At 34.0% G+C, this 19,590-nt stretch overlaps 1 protein-coding gene across 2 annotated transcripts in view; it reads left to right on the plus strand.

Annotated features, from left to right (window-relative positions):
- Positions 1-19,590, plus strand: part of LOC127437035 (metal cation symporter ZIP14-like) — a 40,248-nt gene that overhangs the window by 12,729 nt on the left and 7,929 nt on the right. For both annotated transcript variants that reach the window (XM_051691667.1, XM_051691678.1), the window contains 4 exons: positions 6,765-6,936; positions 13,848-14,017; positions 17,088-17,210; positions 17,804-17,989. In XM_051691667.1, coding sequence (XP_051547627.1) covers positions 6,765-6,936; positions 13,848-14,017; positions 17,088-17,210; positions 17,804-17,989 — 651 coding nt within the window. The remainder of the gene's footprint in view (positions 1-6,764; positions 6,937-13,847; positions 14,018-17,087; positions 17,211-17,803; positions 17,990-19,590) is intronic.

Raw genomic sequence — 19,590 nt, forward strand, 5'->3', positions numbered from 1 at the left:
ATGACGTCTTCACTTGCAGAAATCACATTCTTGATATCAAAAATGGAATTTCAACTAGTAAAAACCATAATTTCTTTTTATATCTATAATTGAATCTTCTCTAGTAACGTTTCGTACCGATGTCATTCACTCCTATTCAAAACGTAATTATTGATATCAGAAATTAGTTTCTTACAATTTCATATATCAACGAATACAATTTTTGAAATCAAGTATGTAATTTCTAGTAATGGAAATGCCAATTTTGTTTTTATATCAACAATTGAATTCCAACTAGTGGAAATGCCAATTTTTGATATCAGATATTCAGTTTTCACTAGTGACAATTTTAATTTCTGATATCTGTAATGTAATTGTTTCTAGTAAGAAAGTCTTTTTAGATATCATTAATTACACTCCAGTTTATTGATATCTGAAATCCATTTCCAGATATCAGAAATCTCTATTGTAACATGATGAAATACATATACAAATATCAAGAATTAGCATTTTAACTAGTGAAAATTAATTTCTTGATATCAGGAATTGTTACTAGTAATAATATCAATGTAATTGTTGATATCAAAAATTATATTTTAACTAGTAAGAAGTACATTCTTGATATCAAGAATAAGCATTTTAACTAGTGAAAATTTAATTGTTGATATCTGTAATTACCTTTGCATAGTTTTGGCATGCTTTTAATCACATGTAGGATATGAATTGTTGATGTCAACAATTCAATTTTCACTTATTAAAATGCCAATTCTTGATATCAAGAATGTAATTTCTACTAGTGGAAATGGCAATTGTTGATGTCAGTAATTACATTTCCAATAGTAAAAACGTGAATTGTTCATATCAACAATGACGTCATCACTCGCTGAAATACATACTTGATATCAAAAATGGAATTTCAACTAGTAAAAAACATCATTCTTGAAATCTGTAACCGAATTCTTACCTGTTTAAAAGGAAATGTTACATGTTGAAATGTAATTTTTACTTGTTAAATTGGTAATTTCAGACATCATAAATTCCTTTTTGGATATGTGCATAGTAATGAGGAGTGTTTACGAGTTCCTTACGTACCTCATGAATATTAAAAAAAGAAAGGTATGGAACCTCGCAGGGGATACACAAGGGGGAAAGAGAACTGCTTACTCTGTCATTTATAAACCACTTTTATATTTCATATCAACACCACATATGTTGATAACATTTTATGATTTTCTAATGTGTATCCACATATGTCCATCTGCAGAGTCGGTCTCAGGACTGATGCGGTGTTAGTAGATTAATGCTATCTACCGTTTGGAGCGTAATTACTTAGGTTTGTTTGCTTTTTTCGATTTAAAATGTGCTGTTTTTACATCGATTTCGAATTAATTACTATCTAAAACATTTAATGGTAGCCTTTTCAACACTTTTCAATAAGGTTCCATGTGTTCACATTAGTTGATGCAGTAGGTTTCATGAATTATCAAATACATTTTTTTTTAACAGCATTTATTAATCTCTGTTAATATTAATGGATAAAACATTGTTCTTTTGTTAATTTATATTTTATGAACTAATGTTAACATTTACAACTTCTAATTTATAAATATATAAGTAAATGTTGAAATTAACTTTTTGAGTATTGCTCATTGTTTTTCAAGTTAACAAATATAGTTAACTAATGTGAACAAATGAAATTTGATTGTAAAGTGTTACCTATTTGACTATATTATATGTGATCATTTGATTTCTGTCCTGTTCATAAAGTTACAAAGAGTACCTAAAAAAGACACAAAGAATTGGCATTTAATGTCCTATGTATTTAATTATATCAAATTTAAAATAAACGTTCAATTACAAAGCCTAACAAAACATGTACATTGCCAAATTAAAAAACATCAATATTCCATAATAAGAAATGTAAATAATAATAAATTAAACTAAAATAATTATTTAAACAACAAAAGCTTGAGTGACTCAAAACTAAATCCTTTTTAAAAAATACAACACGAACGCTAATCGAAATGTTTCCAGATTAATATTCGTTATGACAACCAATTTAAGCTTCTACAAGAGTAACAAGAAATACATATATACAGATCCAGTAGTTAGAAGAAAAACACTTAGCCTAATAAAGTAATTGTTTAACAAAAATGCTAGATTAAATAAATCTTTACATAGACAACAACTTACCCTGCTCTCCGACATGATTGTTCTGTCATTCGCTCCGCCCGTAACATCAGTCCGGAGACTGCAGGTCTGAAACTGCCATGACTTAAGGCTGATTTGTACTTCTGCATCAAACCTACGGCTCTGTGGCTCAGCAGATGGATACTATTGTGTGAAATGTATCTGTGTGCTGTTGATAAATGTGTGAAAATGTGTTCCATCGCTTTGCATAAAATCATAGGCTAAATTAATGTTTGGATATTAGGAACAAGGAGGAGTAGATATAAAAATCTAACAAACATATAACTATGTACGTAAACTTGATTGAGCTCACCTGGTGTGTGCCTGTGTGTGTAAAGAAGCCGTGAAAATAATAATTTTCACATTTTACTTTTTACTTAACATTTGAGAAAATGGCTAAATCTTTTTCTTTTTTTCTTTTATGCACTTTAGTTTAAAATGGAATGCACTAATTTAACAGTCAGGAATGTTCTTTTCAATAACAACACAGTGCTGTCGGGTTTATCTGTCTAGTTGCACCATCTTGTGGACTTGGGAAACAACGTCAATTTAAATATCTGGTGACTTGAAAATTTGAATTTACTTCAAAATTTTGATAATATTTAAGGTTCAAATTAGAATTTAGTCTCTTAACCTTGTTGACAGCACTAACAAATACATTGGCTATCTAACTAAAAATGATAGACCTCATATATACTGTATATACAGCTCTGGAAAAAATTAAGAGACTACTGCAAAAATCAGTTTCTCTAGATTTACTATTTATTGGTATGTGTTTGAGTAAAATGAACATTTTTGTTTTATTCTCCCAAATTCCAAATAAAAATATTGTCATTTAGAGCATTTTTGTTTTCTTTTTTTCAGAAAATGACAACTGGTCAGAATAACAAAAAAGATGCTGTGTTTTCAGACCTCGAATAATGCAAAGAAAACAAGTTCATATTCATTTATAAACAACACAATACTAATGTTTTAACTTAGGGAGAGTTCAGAATTCAATATTTGGTGGAATAACCCTGATTTTCAATCATAGCTTTCATGTGTCTTGACATGCTTTCCACCAGTCTTTCACATTGCTGTTGGGTGAATTTATGCCACTCCTGGTGCAAAAAATCAAGCAGGAATTCAACATACACTGGAATGGAATGGCTGCCATACATGTAGCAGAGATGCTGATTTAAGAAACATTTGGAGTGGTCTCTTAATTTTTTCCAGAGCTGTATATGAGACTAAACTCCCAGTCAGCATATGATGTGGCATGCGATCTCTTACACGTCATCCATTAGAGGCAACACCTCGCAACAGCACCAGCTTTGTGCCCAGCAACAAGATTTTTCTGCATCTGGCATGTGTAGTTTACAGTGAGTGGTAGTTCGGGACAGTATTTAATTAAAATATGAGCCAAATATGCAGAGCGGTACCAAAGGTTATTTTGGCTAAAAGGATTAAGGCAGTACAGAAGACGGCATGGGTTGGCCAATCAGATGAAAGGGCCGTTGCAATGCCGGCCAGATATGCATATCTAATATTGTTTTTGTTTTTTTTATTGTTTTGTTTTTTATTACAATTAACAAAAAAGAAAAATTGAATGATTTCTCATTTTCCGTTTCTTAAACAAAAATAAAAACTTTAAAAAACAAGCTGTTTTTACTCACATGGAATGTCTCCCTCCATTTTTTTTTTACTTGCTACTGCTGGCACCAGAAGTAGATTCATGAGAAAACCAGGTCTCATTAATATTCATAAACTCATTACCATAGCTATTCTTACCTGTTAAAGCTGTATTTCTAGATATCGGTAATAGTATTTTTACTAGTTGAAATCACATTTAATATATCAGTAATTATATTTTCACTAGTTGCAAAGGCTATTTTAGATATCAAGGCAATAATTGTTACAAGTAGAGCTCCTTTTCCTGATATCAATAATTACATTGTTACTAGTAAAATGTTCATTTTTGATATCAACAATTGAATTACATCTAGTGAAAATGGTAATCTTTTATATCAGTAAATGAATTTCAACATGTTGCATTTGGTATTTCTGGTATCTGGAAATGGATAAATAAAATTTATATCTGTAATGTAATTGTTACTAGTAAAAATGTCTTTTTAGAGATCAATAATTACATTACAGATATAAAAAAAAATGTAATTGTCACTAGTGAAAACCGAATTACTGATACAAAAAAATGAGTTTTTATTAGTAGGAATTCAATTGTTGATATAAAAAATGGGAATTTCAACTAGTAAGAAACACATTTTTGATATCAATTATTGCATTTTGAATAGGAGTGAATGACATATCGGTGTGAAACTTTACTAGTGAAAAATTCAATTATAGATATAAAAGATTATGGTTTTTACTAGTTGAAATTCCATTTTTGAGATCAAGAATATGATTTCTGCAAGTGATGTCATTTTTTTATATCAAGAATTTTACTAGTGGAAATGTAATTATTGATATCAACAATTGGCATTTCCACTAGTGAAATTTTTTATTTTTTTTAAATCACCTTTTCTCCCCAATTTTAGAATGCCCAATTCCCACTACTTACTAGGTCCTCATGGTTGCGCGGTTCACCTCAATCCGGGTGGTGGAGGACAAGTCTCAGTTGCCTCCACTTCTGAGACAGTCAATCCGCGCATCTTATAACGTGGCTCGCTGTGCATGACACCGCAGAGACTCACAGCATGTGGAGGATCATGCTACTCTCCGCGATCCACACACAACTTACCACGTGCCCCATTGAGAGCGAGAACCACTTAATCAAGACCACAAGGAGGTTACCCCATGTGACTGTACCCTCCCTAGCAACCGGGCTAATTTGGTTGCTTAGGAGACCTGGCTGAAGTCACTCAGCACACTCTGGATTTGAACTCGCGACTCCAGGGGTGGTAGTGAGCATCAATACTCGCTGAGCTACCCAGGCCCCCAAAATTTAATTCTTGATATCAAGAATTAGAATTTTAACTAGTGAAAATATAATTGTTGGTATGAACAATTCATATCCTGCGAATGAATAAAAGCTAAAACGGCTTGCCATAGCAGATTTTAGAAATGATAAAACCATTATGTTGTATAGTATTGAAATTACAAAATGTAATCAATCCAGATTATGTAAAAAAAAAAAAAAAAAATTTATAATGTGCATTTCTACAAGTAACCTAAAACTCACTGTTGCAAGTGATGCCATAATCTTGCTTATTATTACAGTATTAACTGCCTTGGTGACTGGACATACCACAGTCCTGCAAAGTTGCAAAAAAAAAAAAAAAAAGTTTTAGGTTTGGTTTGGCTGTGTTATTAAGAATTTTATCAGAGGAATTGTTTGTTGTGGCTTCTCACAAGGTGTATGTTAGTAGTAACATTTTGTACTGTATCACATTGTCCACAGCGATAAAAGGCCTTATCAAGCTGTAATTATTTCTCAGCTCCACAGAGAGTGTTATGGTATTATACTTTAGGACTAAATGTGGAACATTTAAAGGGCCCTCGTTTGGAATACAAGCGCACTTTGTTTTGTTCCTTATAGAGTCTTTAAGAAGAATCCTGCCTCTTTATCCAATGCAGTGCAGTCTCAATTTTATTAATTTTTTTCTTTTTTATTGATTTGCTGTGCTTTCTACTCTTGTGCAGGACAGGTTTCCCCAGCCATTTTTGTCATCCAAAACCCTGTGACCTAAATTATTAGCTTGAAGTAACCCCTGATATTTTTCATAATGTTCTAGTGACTTATTTTTAATGTAAGGTCAGTTGAACATAAGTATTTTAATTTCACACAATAAAATTAATAATAATAATAATAATATATAAAATACACACACACACACACAAATATATATTTCATATATATATATATATAATAAATATATATATATTATATATAATAAATAAAAGATTTATATATATATATATATATATATATATATATATAATAAAATCTTTTTATTTATTAATAGATAAAACCGCCTTTATTGCATTGGCTATTTCATATTAGAAGCAATTTAAAAACTGTCGGCAATAATAGAAAAAAATGGATTGCAAACTCACGCATATCGGCACTACTGCCTTCTTCAAGGGTACCCTATGAAATAGCCAATCCAATAAAGGTGGTTTTATCTAACAATTGATGTTTGCCTTGAAACCTATTTTTTGATGATGTGAGTTTTTTTTTTTCCCCTCTACTAAAGAGCACCTTCCATATATATATATATATATATTTTTTTTTTTTTTTTTTTTTTTCATTTGAGCAGACTGGTTTAATTTTTCGTATTTTATTTTAAAAATGTATAATTTTTATTTAATTTGACGTTGGCATTTCTATCATAACCCCCCTTTTGCAAATGAATGCATTTTATACTTTTTCATGAGAGGATATGTTTTCTGCATTTTTAACCTTTAACCTGTTTTTCAAGGTTGCACCGACTTGAAAACCAGGTTAAACCTTGAATGATTTCAGACCTGAATTTCAAATCTGTGGTCTGTGTCCTATGGTGTATTTGCTCCATAGCTCAAACCTTGTGCATTGAATTCTGTAATGCAATCTTTTTCCTGTGTAATGAGTAATTGAGACCTCTTTCCTGTGCTGTCAGTGCTTGACAGTAGACACTCTGGCAGCGTATGGGATGAATGAGCAGTCCCGTATAGATGAACGGGGTCTACAGGACATCTGCCCCACCATGATACAGCAACTGGACTCACAAGCATGCAAGTCTCAACAGGACCAGGAGTCCGAGACCAGTCCCAGACCCTCTGATGCCGAGGGTAAGGTTAAAATAATGCATAGTGCTATAGAAAGTTTATGTACGGACAATGAATGGATATATTGCTTCCATTCCTTTAAAGGTGACGTGTAATTTCTGCACCACTAGTTGCACCAAAAGAAATTGAAGAGTTTTTACATTCAAACAGGTTTTCCGAACACCTGTCATTCATTGGATTATCAAATAGATAGCTCCACCCCAAACACACACCATTGTTCCTATGTCTGGCTGGTTTTGATAGTGCCAGAGTGTTTATGCTTTGTTGAAATCAACCTACGAATGGCTTACTTATAGTTGTGTCTGCATTTTAAACTGAGAATGATTAAGTATTTAAACATTGAAGAAATGACACGCTTCACACGTAGTCATCAGTTTAGTGATTTAAAAAAAAATAATAATTTTTTTATTTTGCTGTCATTTTACAATCTGTTAACTGTTTGTGTGCACTGAATGTCATGAAACGTTTTCTTAAACAGGTCGAGATGTTTTGCACGTCCCCAAGAAATCCCTTAGTTAAAGTTCAATCACGTAAAATGTTATCAGTATGGATAAAGTACATAGATATCTTTACATATTTACAGTAGACTAGATCATAGTGCATCTGCTGTATACGCTAGACAATCTTTGACTCGGCCACCAAATGAGGGTCCTTGAACAAGTACGTTCAGCTGATTCACAGCTTAAACTGTTACTAAGAGGGTCAGATCAGAGTGTTCTTTCAAACTTATTTTGTGTTAAGTTTTAATCTTCACTTAAAGTGTGACCTGAAGAACAGCAAAAAGTCTAGATTCAGCAGAATTTTCCGTTTAGAAAACAAACCTCATGCGACATGTGCCCTAAGACCTGTTTCACACCACACGTATGCGGTGCATGTTTATTTCGGCACCAGGTTGCCGTATTCACACTACCTGTGTAATTGACAGTAGAGTTTCAGACCCTTTTTTATTTTACTACAAGTGCTATATACTGAATATAGAAAACATGCACTATTAACCTATTTTTCAACACAATATGTTGAAATTTAGGCTTTTATGAAGCCACTTATAATAATGAAGCAAACTACTCACCCATTGTTTGAAGAAAGACGTCTGTCTGGCTTGATGCAAGTTCCATACGCAGAGACAGATACTCAAACACCACTGTCTGTTCAGTAAGTCTGACTGATTCCAGACAATTTAAGCAGTTCTTTAACCACTCTTTGGGTTCTGCCTAAATTAATTATAATTTGGATGTAAATGTGATCCTTCTCCTTATGTAAATTAGATTTTATGACAGTCAAGTTTTGTAATTGTTCTCAATTATTGCCCACTCTCAATAACCATTTTATAATTATTGGCCGTTAATGAAGGGAGTTAATTGTGTGTGAACCTATAAATCACTTTTCAATCAATTTTCTGTCAGTGTTAGAGTGAAAGCACAAAGTGACAATCTGCTGTCGCAGTTAGTCTGCAGCACTGCTTTTGTGTGTGGTGTAAAAGTCTTTTGTGTGTGTGTGTGTGTGTGTGGCTTAAGTATCCAGATATGTTTTGGGGCTATTGTATATGTGCCTATGTAGAATATAATAGATTTATAGGCATTATAGCCAGTTTGGAAGAATCATGTCATATCTTAACTTAACTTTTACAGTTGCTACATCTTGTATATGTTAGATGCCAGTCACATCTGGATTTAATTGCTATATTCTGGCCAGACAGAATTGAAGGGAGGCTGTTTGTTCAGGGAGTCTTTCAAAAGCTCAACTGAAATATCTCTTGTGTAGGCAGGAGATATAAAAAGCAAAGAACTAAGAGAGTTTTTTAGGAGAGAAGGAGAGAAGGTTCTGAGAGCAGCGAGTAGGAAACAAGTTCACAAACACTCTGTAATATGTGATTTTGTTATTTTACCAGAAGTTTCACATAATTCATGTGAATGTATTTTTGTAAACTAAAACAAAGGCCTATATATAAAACATTAGCACGGATCTCTTGTATTTAGTTGAAATGAAACTTAAAAAGTTGACAGGTATGACATGCAATACTCAATCTAAAACTTTTTTAACCTAATAATATATATATATATAGTGAAATGTAACACACAGCTTAAAATACATTAGTATACATCAAGAATGTATTAAGAATGAATAATTTGAGAAACTTTTCATTCCTTGAGCAAGGAATATTTCACACAAAAATTACAATTCACTCATCACTCATCCTCATGCCATCCCAGATGTGTATGACTTTCTTCTGCAGAACACAAATGAATATTTTTAGAAGAACGTCTTAGCTCTGAAGGTCCATACAATGCAAGTGAATGGGTGACCAAAATATTAAAACTCCAGAAAACACATAAAGTCTGTATAAAAGACTCCAGTGGTTTAATCCATGTCTTCTGAAGCGATCTAATCGATTTTGGGTGAGAAGAGACTAAAATATAGCTCTCTTTTTTTCTTGCTGTTACAATCTCTAGGCACGATCATGATTTCAAGCTTGATTACACTTCCTAGTGCTTGATGCATGCGCAGAGTGCTAAATGGCGCTAGGAAGTGTAATCAAGCTTGAAATTATTGTCACTAAGGAGACTGCTGATGTCAAGATTTATGAAAAATTTGGTATATTTTGGTATTTATTTCATCCAAAAATGATTGGTTCACTTCAGGAGACATGTAATAAAACACTGGAGAAATATGGATTACCTTTATGCTGCCTTGATGTGCTTTTTGGAGCTTCAGAATTTTGGTCACCATTCACTTGCATTGTGAGGACCTACTGAGTTGAGATCTTTGTCTAAAAATCTTTGTGTTCTGCCGAAGAAAGAAAGCCATACACAGATAGTATGAGGGTGAGTAAATAATAAGAGAATTTTCATTTTTGGGTGGACTATTCCTTTAATACCACAAGTAATGAGTCCATGTCACTTCTGTTGTTGCTAGTATATGAAAAAAAAATAGATTTATGCAAAGCAGCAGTGTAGCAGTTTTTATGAAAGATTCATTCTTCTACAGGTAAAGTGCTGATTGCTGTGTTCTCTGCCATAAACATAAATGTAACTCTGTCACTGTTCACTCTAAGCTGCACACGTGCGCAGCCACGCACTTCTGATATTACTCCACTGCAGATGGAAAAAAAACCTCTGTGCACTGCGGCAGACTCAAAAGATGTGTGGGAAAACCAACAGATTTCTTGTATTAGAGCTAAATGCATGCTCAGTGTTTCATTTGGAGTCCATGTGAATGTTAATTTTTCCAGTATGGATCTGAATCTTTGAGTGATATCCTTTGTGAAAACCAGGTGGAAATACACATTATTTCCATTATTTATAGTCGTGAAACAACATATTTACCATGATGCGCGAGCGCTATTGGTGAATGTGGATATGCGACTGCACACCCGAACAGTTAAAGGAATAGTTCACCCAAAAATTACAATTCTCTCATTATTCACTTACCCTGATGCCATTCCAGATGTGTATGACTGTCTTTCTTCAGCAGAACACAAATTAAGACTTTTAGAAAAATGTTGAAGCTCTGTAGGTCCTTATAATGTAAGTAAACGGGTGCCTTCAGGCTGCTGGCTATTTGATGGTCCAAAAGGAATATTAAGGCAGCATAAAAGTAATCCATATGACTGCAGTCAATCAATTAATGTCTTCTGAAGAAAATCGATAGGTTGGTGTAAGAAACAAATAGATAATTAAAACTTTATTAACTTTATTGATTTAAAAACACTAAGGCAATATGCCACTGTTTTAATTTTAATAGGTTAATATGTACATTAATATTTAACTGTTTCAATAAAGGAGGATATACAGTGTGTGTGTGTGTGTGTGTGTATGTATGTGTGTGTATATATATATATATATATATATATATATATATACACCCACACCCACACACACACACGCATATATATATATACACATATTATATATATGTGTGTGTGTGTGTGTGGGTATATATATATATATATATATATAATATATATATGTGTATGTGTGTACATATATATATATATATATATATATATTATACATTATACAGCATTGTGTTGGTGTCAGAAATCTTGTATATCCAGGGATTCCAGCCAGACTGGGTTAAAAACAAACAGAGCAGTGCAATTTGCAATATGCAAGACACTAATCGAATGTAAGTGACATTTAGACAAAATTTAGCAGTTAGTTGGGGTATTTTATTTCTCCACCAATGAAAATTGTTGTAAAAGAAGCCAAAGCGTCAAGCAAATTTCAAGTTAAGTATCACTTGTAAGAAGTATATTTCCAATCTGTTATTTTTCCAAATTATGCAAAAATTGTGGAATAAATTATTTAATTGTTTATTTAGGAGACATAAAATGTTAGCTATGAAATTAGCTTCAGCAAGACAAAGGAGTCTGTCATTTTATGTCAAAAATATAAAAAATGTCATTTCCACCGAAGAAAAATATTGAGGTCTGAAAATAGATTTTAAGAGACTTTACTTTCTAGTGTTCTACAGTGCTGAAAGTGTCTGAAGTTGAAGAAGCACCCTGTTGATATACTTTATTAAATATGCTATAGCATTGTACTGTTATACTAAATATCGACACTTTTGGACCGCTGCTAGTCCAATCAGATTAGAGGACCAGAAATAACTGTACTATAATGGAATATAATTAAAGCATGTGTGTGTGTCCTGCAGTGTGGGGTTATGCAGTTCTGAGTGTGACTCTGGTTAGTGCGTTCGCTTTGACTGGTGTTTTTGTGGTGCCCCTGATGAGGACTCGGTTCATGCGCAGAGCGCTCGTCTTTTTCATCGCTCTGTCCATCGGAACATTGTTCTCCACTGCCATCCTGCAGCTTCTACCAGAGGTTCAGTATCCATCCACCATCTCCACCCAAACACACCGAATCAACCAGGGTTCAAGATTAATATCTTGATGGGTGTCTGGAATTGTTATATTTTTCCTCTTTCCTCTTTACATAATGTTCTTTGAACAAAACAGAACAACAGCAAAAACACCTCTCAGTCTGGTGATTTCCTTTTCCTGAACCTCTTCCTCTCCAGTTGCTTTTATTTCCTCCATGATTGTTCTGTTGTTACATATTGGGACTATAAAAACTTGTTTTGCTTTGTACTGAAGGTCTATCTAGCTCACTACAACTGATGATTTTGTATTTTGATGATTGAACAATTGGTTTGAAGTTGTTCATTTCTTGAGCAAGTTGTAAGTCAGATTGCTTTACAAAACATGAGAAGCAGATCAATGAATGACAAAGAAGATCACAAAGAACAAAGACCACTTAAAGAACACAGACACTTTTAATGTAGCCAGGAGCATTGTAAACATTATAACTGTGGGGGACATTTAGAAGCTGGGTTCCCACGGTCCTGGAAACCTGGAATTCTCATGAAATGATATAAGGATGTTAAAATTTTAATTTTGTTCATTGAATGTTCCATACAAGTTCAGCTTAATCAACAGCATTTGTAGCATAATGTTTGATTACCACAAAAAAATAATTTTGAAAAAAAATTACAGTAAGTTTACAGTGCGGTTACAGTAAGGCACTTACTGTGGAAGTAAATGGGGCCAGTCCATAACTGTTAAAATACACACAGTTTCAAAAATATAGCCACAAGACATAAACAATATCCCTGTTAACATGATTTGTCTCATAAAATTGCTTACTGCTTATATGTGTAAAGTTCTGTGCAAAATTACAACTTTGTTGCCATGACGACATAATGCGTTAAACCCTGCAAGCGATTTTATCACAGTAAAATTATGTTAGCATTTATAATGTTTATGTCTTGTGGCCGTACTTTTGAAAAAGTGTGTCTTTTAATGCTTTTGGACAGGCCTCATTTAATTCCACTGTAAGTGCCTTACTGTAACCACAGTTTTTGTAGGATGAGTTGGAAAGATTTTTTGTGGTAGTCAGCATTATGCTACAAATGCTGTCCATTAAGCTAAACGTGTTCTGTTACCCAGAGCATTCCTTTAAATTTTGAAAGGGATTAAAAAGTCAAGGATATTTCCCCAGGTTTACCCACAAGCAAATCTTAAGATGTTTTTGATACATTTATGCATTACAAACTTACAATTATTTCTATTAATTCCAAGGATTGGTACCTGAAACACAAATAGAAATTAAAATCACAAGCAACTCAAGGGCATGGAAATTCATTGGTTAAAAGATGTGGAATCCCTTTGTTCCTGTATGCCCCTGTATGCAGCGCTTTAAAGAACTGACGTAACATCTATTCATTGGTTCATCGGCTATGGAAGTCTCCTCCTCATTAAATGAGCTAATGAACTGCTGTGTATCCCAGGATGTTTTGTGATGGATGTCAGTCAAGCAGAGTTACAGGTACACCTTTGTGTGCTGGGTGTTTAAAGTTCACTGGCTGGTCAACATAAATAAAGGTTTTGCATTTAGTCTGTCACCTCTGGGGATTTTTGGTATGGATGGATGGAGGGGATGTAAAGGAGGTTTGACGGGTATCCTGGTCTCAATGATTTTTAGTCACCTCATGCCTTAAGGCATAATTTATTCTATCAGAGATGGTCAACAGGAAGCCTCCTCTGCCCTACTTCCTTTATGAATGAAACACACAATGGATTGCTGAATGATAAAGTGCACTTTGGGGTGACATTACTTTGTGACATCACAATGGCATGACTCACTTGAATGGTTATGATTATTATTGTTAATTGGTATAAATGCAATTTATCAGTGTAATTTGAGAAAAAATATATTTCTTTCAAATGTATAAAATCTTTGTTGTATTTGCATGTATTGATTTGGCCCACACTATCCCCCCCCACATTGAGATTATGAATATCAACCTTTTATCTAGTATTAATTATCTGATGATTAATTCAAATATTCTGTTTCTTTTTCACTTTCTTTTCCTCCTCCCCTGTTCCCTCTCTCTTTTGGTTGTTTGGCCAGTGTGGGGGTATGGTTTCCTTTGTGTGACAGTGATATCTCTGTGTTCACTGGTTGGGGCAAGTGTGGTTCCCTTCATGAGGAAAACCTTTTACAAGCGGTTGCTGCTGTACTTCATAGCCCTGGCCATTGGTACTCTGTACTCCAACGCCCTCTTTCAACTAATCCCAGAGGTAGAGTGGACATTTGGGTGGAAAAGGGTTCAAAGAAGTAGACTAAAGACATTTCAGATTCGACCCCTCTTGAGTTCTAGATTTGCTAGATATCTACACTTAAAAAAACAGTCTATTGTAGAGATTTAAATATTTTAATTGTATGATAAATTCCCATCAAACTAAATGGAATAATTTTTAACTAAATGTGCATATTATGAATCAAGTATAATGTATTTAATTAAAACTAAAATACTTGACATTGATGCTTGATTTACAATGTAGTTTTTAAAAGATTAATGGTAATTTTGTCATACTTTTGAAATGTGTAAATCTTAAAGGTGCAGTATGTAAGATTCAGAAACCCTTGTTATTAATGACACCTGTGGCCATTAAGTAAACTGCAGCCTGTTGCTCGTGATCGCGCGCGCACACTCCATAGGGACGCGAGCGGGCATCGACCAAAACAATGACGTAACGTACAAAGAGACTGAACGTGATTCAGCATCATCATGATGACAGATGAGGTAGCATAATTAAAATTACACAGTTATGATTGTTTTACTACAATGTAGTAATGTAGTATATTATATTTGACTCTCCAGTGCTGGAACAGGGCTAAAACAAAGTGTGGATATAGGTCTGACTATGCGAGACTGTAGTTTGAAGTAATCACTTTTCTTTGCATGATATATTGACTGCATTTATACGATAGCCTATGTCGGCATTAGCTAGCTAGCCAGCTTTATCAATAGCTGTTAGCTAAATTTGGTGGATGATGACAGTAGCTGTTTATAAAATAGACTGTACATTATAAATGTGTTGACACAATTCAGTATTGATGTGATTCCATCACAACTTTCATTTTGATATATCGATGCACTATTGTTTAATAATAATAGAATGTTTATATTTTCTGTATAACCAAGTTACGTTACACTAATGAATGGAGCTTTTTGCATTATCTTGAACATTGTCTAGCATTCATTTCATGTGTTATTGTAGTTTACCTTGCTGAATAATTACAGATTAACATTATGTCAGTTACTGTGAATCAGCATACCTGACTTTTATTATAAAGAGAATATCGTTGAAATTATTTGAAAGTTACGAAGCAAGGTAGCTTGCAATTCGTCAGCGTTAGCAGGCAAGATCAAGATAGCTAAAATCACACAGATCAGTCCTTATGGCACTTTATTTCACATGCTTTGCCGTTATGTAAGCTTACCTGTCCAATAAGAAGAACGCCAATTCAGGGTCTGTTCTGATCCCAAAACCAAACTAAGGTCCCTCCAGGAATCAAATGTCCTGCTGATGTTCACTCTAGTTTTTGCTCGACCACGATCACGTTCCTGCTTAGCCAGACGGGATTCAGTAAATGTTTTTTTTGTTTGTTTTTTTTGGCTTACTCTTGAGTTTGTGTAGGAGTTGGTGTTGTGTTTGGACCCAGCCGTTTGCTGGATTCCATCTCTAAGATAACATGACCTAGTGTTGCAGACTGTTGACACTGTTAAATAGCAGAAGCACCGAGGCAAGGCTCTCGGAAGTGCGCAAAACATCACATCCTATGGATTTTCCCGGCAAAAGCGACCTGCTCCCTTTACATGAAAATAAGTCTACAAGCTTAAATAGGCAACCTAGGAAGTCCGGGAAAGGCTCATTTTTTAAGTTGCGTTACAAGCAGTTCACACATTGGCAAAAAAAAAATAAAAATACATGAAAAATGTTACATATTGCACCTTTTAAAAATAGACTGAAATATCTAGTTTTCTAGATGTTGAGAGGATCTGGATATGTTGAGTCTGTTATACGACAACATCATATCAAAAGTTCACTGACTCAGTGGTTCTCCCTAAGCTGGAAGGCTAGAAAATATATTGAGAAAGTTGATGGAATGTTTAGTTAAATACACATCACGCATCACCTGTTTTTTGGAGCATGCAGGCGCACAATGCCGAACTCAATTGTGGTCCGACTAATGTGCATACATACTGGACGAATTCTAGCTACATTCGCATTATCTAGGTCTGTTAGTATGACTTTGCAAAAATCGGACAGGTGGTATTTAAAAATTTAAAGTGTCTGTAAACGTACTGATAGATAAAAATCCATCCACAGAAATTACATTGATAGCGCATAATCAGAAGTTCATCCACCTAGGAAAGTAATAAAAATGAAGTTTTTTATGGAATAATTAATATGTAAGTGCTTAAATTACCTATACACGTTTCTTTTTTAAACTCTTTGGAATGTTTTGCCTTGCCGCATGGACTTTGAATTGAATTATTGTTAATGCAATTCTAGCTTGTTTTTACAAACTAATGAACAAGTCAAAATTGCTATATAGATACTGTCAAGAGAGCTTAACTTTAATTTTATGAAAGAATTGATCCAAACATAGAACTTCCATTTTGTTGTTCTCACAAGACATCATCTTAAATCTTGAATTCTTAAATCATAATGATCCAGATTTTTTGACCTAGATTAAGTAGGTTGGCACCTCATCTGATAGACTGTAACACACACTTCAAATATAAAAAAAATCTATTTGTGAAACATTCAAATTAATACCTCTAAATCAATTGCCCAGTCTAGTCATTTGAAAAACTCAAAATCAGATAATGCGAAAAGCCATTCTTCCAAGTTAAGGGGGGAACCCTGAGATATTAGTGAACTTTGTGAACTAGTGAACATCTAATCCTGAATCAATCCCATATTCACTTTTCTAGACCCCTTTTGATATATTCAAAGTTTGGCATACATGAAAATAATACTGCGGCAACATTATTCTCAATTGATGTTATTCTTGATTGTAAAAGTGCCGCTTTCCAGACAAATCAAATATTTCTGAAGGGTCTTGGAGAGTGGGTGGGGGATTGTATTTGGATTGTATCCATACTAAGCACATATACATGATGTACACCTGGTATGTCCCACATATAGATTTTTTTTTATTTTTTTTTTATTGCACAATAAAACCAAATATTCCACATGACTTATTTTCAAAATGTATAACTTATTATGTATGACTTTATAGTTGTAATGCATGCTTAAATTTGATCTGCTAAAATGACAGTTTCTCTGTATGTAGGCGTTTGGATTTGACCCCATGGAGGATTATTATGTGTCCAAGTCTGCTGTTGTGTTTGGAGGATTCTACTTGTTCTTCTTTACAGAGAAAATCCTGAAGATGATCTTGAAACCAAAGGACAGGGTGAGGTTTTGACTAATGGCTTGTACTATCAGTAAACCTAAAACTACACTACATAAAACTACACCTGTTGTCTCAGCAAATACAGTTTATCTGACATTGTCATTGTGACATGTCCTTCCCCGTGACATGATGTAACATATGCAAAGTATTTACAACACAGAGAAGGTTCTTTTTAGACCGTATTTGCATAACTTTGCAAATTTAAACTTTAAAGGTTTTTATTGGAATGAGAGTACAAAATGTACAATATGTGCGTGTCTGTGTTTACATGGCACACAGTTCCTGGGAGACTGCAGCACTTTACAGGTAGCCAATATTCTGTTGCAGGCTTTAAAAGAGACACTCTTTAGTTGGGTGTTAAGAAAGGAAACCCAAAAGCGTAATACTCCATAAATACATTTAGAAGTTTATTGTTGTCCTTCATGGTCAAACTAACTTGTTTTGTATGTGAATAATAATTAATATTTGCTTACTGGTTTCATTGTGTTGTAATACAGCCCCCTCTTGTGGAAAATTTGCTTGACATACTTTTTTTAATCTTTTTCACTGTTACTGTTGCTTTATCCCTTTTATCTCTTTCATTCTGCTCTTAGGGAGGCCATGGCCACAGTCACTTCCCTGCAGAGCGCTATGCCAATTCTAATGGTGACTTGGAGGATGGCGTGATGGAAAAGCTGCAGAATGGAGAGGCTGAAGCAGCGGCCTTACCCAGAGCAGAAGGAGATATCAGAGGGGTCGGAGAAGATGACAAAATGCTAAGCACAGGGACGACAGTGCAGGTGAGGAAAAAATGATTCCTCTTGACATTTGTAATAAGTATTGAGATTAATGATATAAAAATAATATTTTCCAGTGTATTATAAATTATATTAGATTAATTAAAACATTTAGTACTTTGTGGTTTAAAAAGAATGGTCTCAAGACAAGTGATTATTAAACTTGACCTGCAATGACATCTCTTTAAGTCAGCATGAAATCTAAATTGACCCTTTTTATTTTCTTAATAAATGTTTCTGGTCTTATTGTGCACAACAGACTGTGCCATTCTAAAGAAATCAAAATTGAATTGTCGTATTTCATATAAATGTAATAACTTCCCCTGCCTTTAAAATTACTTTTGTAACCAAGGCCATACAACCAGGGGAAAAAATTAGTTAAAGGGATAGTTCACCCAAAAATGAAAATTCTCTCATTATTTACTCACACACCTGGGATATCATGAGGGTATGACTTTCTTTCTTCATCAGAACACATTTGGAAAAAAAAAAAAAAATGGAAAAATGTCTAAGCTCAGTAGGTCATTAAAATGCAAGTGAATGGTGATTCGATTTTTGAAGCTCCAAAAATCACAGACAGTCCGCATAACCGTCATCTGTATGATTCCAACTGTCAAATTAATGTTTTCTAAAGCGACACGATCGCTTTTGGTATGAAAAAGATCAAAATGCAAGTACTTTTTTAACTCAAAATCATCGCTTCTGGTCAGCAGGGGTATGCACGTGTGACGTAATCGCGTTGGCACATGAAACGTGAGAACTGATGCATGTGCGACACACACACAGCAGCGTTGTTTACAAGTGAGTAGGAGGAAAGTTGTAGAGAAGCTTTGTTGGTTTTGGTTAAGATCTGTATTTATCTGTTTCCTTACCCACAATGGTGCATTTGTGTGCTTATCCTGGATGTCTCTACCGAGAGAAGAACGTGAGATTACATCCGTAAAATGGCAACACGAATACGTCACACAATGACCACGTGATCTCCACACTCTCGTGAAGCTTACCGGAAGCGATTGGTTTATAGTTCCAAAGTACTTAAATATTGATCTTTTTCACACCAGAAGCAATCGTGTTACTTTAGAAGACATTAATTTAACCGCTGGAGTCATATCCTTGACGTTTATGCTGACTATCTGTGATTTTTGGAGCTTCAAAAGTCTAATCACCATCCATTTGCATTTTAAGGACCTACTGAGCTGAGATATTTTTCTGTTTTTCATCAAATGTGTTCTGGTGAAGAAAGAAAGTCATACACGCCAGGGATATCATGAGGGTGAGTAAATAATGAGAGAATTTTTGAAAAATCCCTTAACCAGTAAAATCATTGCCTAAAATATTTCACGTTGCATGATCCAATTGAATCTCAGTGGATAAAATCAAGTCCTGTCCTACATTATATCCCGCTGTTCAATATTCAGTTTAGCTTAAAAAATACGTCATATTATGAAACTTAATTGCATTGTGAATGTTGTTTCACATTGTCTTTGAGAAGTACTATTGTTCTGAAATGCTTTGGCTTTTAAGATCTGTTTTTCATCCCAAAGAAGCTGCACCATAAGCTGCACTGGTAATAGTTCACATCCAATCTTATGTATGTATACAAG

The sequence above is a fragment of the Myxocyprinus asiaticus genome, chromosome 4 (assembly GCF_019703515.2).
Source record: "Myxocyprinus asiaticus isolate MX2 ecotype Aquarium Trade chromosome 4, UBuf_Myxa_2, whole genome shotgun sequence".
NCBI classification, from domain to species: domain Eukaryota; kingdom Metazoa; phylum Chordata; class Actinopteri; order Cypriniformes; family Catostomidae; genus Myxocyprinus; species Myxocyprinus asiaticus.